The sequence below is a fragment of the Alosa pseudoharengus genome, unplaced genomic scaffold (assembly GCF_046254945.1).
Source record: "Alosa pseudoharengus isolate Yale_2024_CS ecotype anadromous, Long Island Sound unplaced genomic scaffold, YU_APseudo_1.1 YU_APseudo_1.1_scf_1, whole genome shotgun sequence".
Lineage (NCBI taxonomy): Eukaryota > Metazoa > Chordata > Actinopteri > Clupeiformes > Clupeidae > Alosa > Alosa pseudoharengus.
Genome location: NW_027468564.1, coordinates 39938136 through 39941735, shown reverse-complemented (window position 1 = coordinate 39941735; position 3600 = coordinate 39938136). Strand labels below are relative to the sequence as shown.

At 42.4% G+C, this 3600-nt stretch overlaps 1 protein-coding gene across 1 annotated transcript; it reads right to left on the bottom strand.

The window, feature by feature from the left end:
• On the bottom strand, window positions 1–2326 carry LOC143139283 (hatching enzyme 1.2-like). The gene is made up of 8 exons (XM_076299918.1): window positions 2261–2326; window positions 2220–2229; window positions 1798–1848; window positions 1538–1681; window positions 1174–1291; window positions 710–888; window positions 412–493; window positions 1–136 (listed from the first exon to the last, which is right to left on the bottom strand). The coding sequence occupies exons 1-8, from the start codon at window positions 2324–2326 to the stop codon at window positions 1–3; spliced, it is 786 nt and encodes a 261-aa protein (XP_076156033.1).
• Window positions 2327–3600: the final 1274 nt, after the last annotated feature.

Genomic DNA, 3600 nt, shown 5'->3' with positions numbered 1-3600 from the left:
TCACTCACCACACTCATACAGTCTGTTGATCTTCACAATGTCTGTCTCTGACATGTCAGTCCTCTGACCGATCTGCACATTTGGATCAGGAATCGGGGTGATGGTATCCTTGCCATAAGATGTCGAAAAGGCAGTTCTGTATCACACACACACGCAAAATAATCTGTCAACAGTGGCTCACTCAGAGGTATTATGAAGCAAAACTATTGAGCCGACTAGCTAACAACCAATAGACTCGCCAACTCGCCGTGCAGACATCAAAGCCAAGCCCAGGCTGGAGTTGCTGTTGCTATTTCTGCTGTGCTAGGCTGCATCAGGCGTCAGCATTTGGTCACCGGACCACAGTGGCATCATTGTAACCTAGTTATATCTGGGGCCCCTCTGTGGTTTGATAGTCATATTTCAGCTCACCTGCCGTAGTGCATGACGGAGCCGTAGTCATACTTTGTGTTCAGGTTATTAGTGTCCTGTTTGTCAAAGTTGTAGGAAGCACCTGTGAATAGAAAGTGGGATTGCTCAATATGAAGTTTTCTATAAACACAAAAGAAAGTCAAAACCGCCATCCCAATTGGAATATCACAATCAAAAAGTATGAGAAAAGGTGATTCAAGAAGGATATGCGATCTAATGTTTTGTGAACTTTTGAGCTTAAAACCAATGATTTCAATCGTGTTTATAGTAAAATCCAAAAGAGAGGATATTTTCCCACCCTGTGGGACGTTCTCCCAGTTGATCCTGACATACTCGTCCCGGTCGCTCCTGGTGTGCTCGTGGTGGAAGCCGAGGGCGTGAAGAAGCTCGTGCTGAACGATCCCGTGGTAAATGCAGCCATCCACACTCAGGGAGACCGTCTGTTTGCCACCAGTGCGCCCAATGGACGACCAACACCTGTGGAGATCAGATGGGACGACACACCAGAAGGCGTGCAAACTTGTTAGTTGGTGTGTTAACCTTAAAAAGTTAAAGGAACACACCAACCGAATATGCAGTATGTATATGTGTGTATGTGCATAATGCCGTAATGTTCCAATGATTTTATCCATATACTGGTAATACAGGTGTTGAAACATGGGCTACATAATTATACGGTACGGAAACATTAGGAACAAACAAAAAATCCACCTTTGTTGCATTCCTGCCATGAATTCCAAACTGTTCCACGGCTGCACTCACCCAGTTTTGGACTCAATGCTGAGATAATGTACTTGTTTGTCGTAGGGCACAAATCGGATGCAAGTCTTCTCATGGAATGCCTGTATGGCCTTCTCAATAGTAGCTCTCTCACTGGCATCTGTGGCAAAGGGTGGGAGCAAACACCAATGTGTTAAATATTATAGTACAATCATACCTGTAAACAAGTATTACTGTATGTATATTTGTCCAAGCACTGTCACATAAGAACATCCTACAACCAATGTATGAAAAAATCTACAAAACTCCAATGATTAGAACATTAAGTTATTTGGGTACAAGGTTCAATCATCCACATTATTGAAAAAAAAAAGACAAATATTATATTTCTGTTTTTGCAACTCACAGAAGTAGTCATTGATGATATATGGTACTTCCACATGTCCTGATGGTAACTTAATCCACTTGCAGTCAAGGAAAGAGTAGCACTTCATGGCGTTCCTCCCTCTCGGCATGGCAATGTCTCCCTCTACCAGTAACCCAGAGATCCCTTTGGGGGTAAAAAAACAAAGAAATCAGAATTCAAATCAGGGGTTTTCTTTTCTCTTCCCCATTAAGAGTGCAATCATAGTCCAAAGAGAAACCATTGTAAGCGCCATGGCCTACCTCGGTTTGCATCCAGGATTCTTGAGGAGATGTCGACAAATGCATTCAATTCTGCAGGTGGAACATGAAATACACAAAGTTATCCTCTTTTGCCCAATCAGCAACCAGGTCAGTATAGCCAATAGTGTGCAAGTTTAAATGAAAGAGAATCCGAAGACAAACTTACCCCCTGACTGGTCCTGTTAGTGAGGAGAACACATATAGTGAGTGAGTTCAGGGGTATCTAACAATTTGATGATTTAAGTTACATTTGAAATGGAATGTATAAAATATGAGACAATTACAAATTAAGCGATTAAGTAATGAAAATCTGATCTATGAATACAAGGTATTATATACAGTACAGTAGTGTAAAAGCACCCGTGTGCAAGACTCCAAGCACTGTGTCTGTACAGGTTGTGTTAGAATGGATCAGGTAAAACGTTCAATGGACTGGAACAAAAAAAGACCCTCCGAGTCTTACCCTTTGAGCCAGGGCCTGAGAGAGGACCAGCAGCAGAACCACAATGGAGGCCAGTTTCCTGTACATGCTGTGTTTGTGCTGTCTGGAGATGCAACTGCAGATGACCCTTCACCAGGAGCTGTTGAGAGAAATTGTGCCTGGATCGCTGCCAAGTATAAGAGCTTATATATTGGTCTCCTCAAGGAGTATCTACTGGTTTAGGTTAACGTCAACATCAACACTTACATATACTTTTAAATTGGGGGGATTACCTGATTATGCAGATTAACTGTGCCCAGGTTTAGACAAGGACATTATGACTGAGACCAAAGGAAACGTGACCTACAGAAGATGGGGACAAAGCACTTTACTCATCATCAGATTTAAAATGTACTCAATCTTAAGATAGACTCCTACTGTTATGTAGGCCTTCAAGTAGTATATGTGTGTATATGTGTATGTGTGTGCGTGTGCGTGTGCGTGTGCGTGTGTGTGTGTGTGTGTGTGCGTGTGCGTGCGTGTGTGTGCGTGTGTGTGTAGGAGCCTGATATTCTCAATTACCTTAACCTTTCTGTAGACCTTATTTTTTTTTGCACAAAGACATTAAAACCAGAGCAAATGGTGTCTTTGCCAAAGGATTGTCCCTTAAAGGTTTTTCAGTAACACCTTTGTTTGTGAAGCTCCCTCTCAGCAAGCAAATTATGTCTTCAGTACTTGGAATTAAGTGTTAGTGGTTTGTACAGTATATTTTACTAAGTTAGTCAACCAGCCCGTGTAATGTTACATTAACATTAACATGTCTCTCCAGAAGAGGCCCAGAGATCCCTTTTGGGAAGAAAAGGCCAGGGGAGTTTCTCTCACATATTTAGGGCATTATTATGACCGCCGCGCAGCGAAACGGCGGTCATATAGGTTTAGTCAGATTTTTTTATTTTTTTTTTATTTTTCGCATGCCCAAATTTCCGTCAATGATTCCCGGGACACTGAAAGACCGGGGTACACGAAACTTGGTGGGCATGTAACCCCACATGGATAGCATGGAATCATCGTTTTTCGTTTTGATCTGTAGCCCCCCCGCTGGACTGGACCCCCCGAAAGGAGGGTAGGGCAGACACAGTTTTCTGTGAATATCTCGAGAACCGTAGGGTTTAGGAGGACCATTTTTTTTTGTATGTTGATCTCAAGGGGCCATGTCAACCCATTACATAACCACTCATTTCATGTATAGCGCCACCTAGTTAAACACAAAAAAGTAAAAATGAGGTGTTGTAATCGCAGGTATCTGTGACCTAATATAGTCAAAACTGCACGAAATTGGAAGTGTAGGATCATTATGACACCCTCTGAATGCACACCAAGTT

Bases quoted from the DNA above. Each gene is read 5' to 3' on its own strand.
- LOC143139283 (XM_076299918.1), bottom strand. From the start codon at position 2,326: ATGTACAGGAAACTGGCCTCCATTGTGGTTCTGCTGCTGGTCCTCTCT. The intron at 889-1,173 runs GTGAGTGCAGCC...TGATCTCCACAG, and splicing joins AGCATTGAGTCCAAAACTGG to GTGTTGGTCGTCCATTGGGC. The intron at 494-709 runs GTGGGAAAATAT...TTCTATTCACAG, and splicing joins CTGGGAGAACGTCCCACAGG to GTGCTTCCTACAACTTTGAC.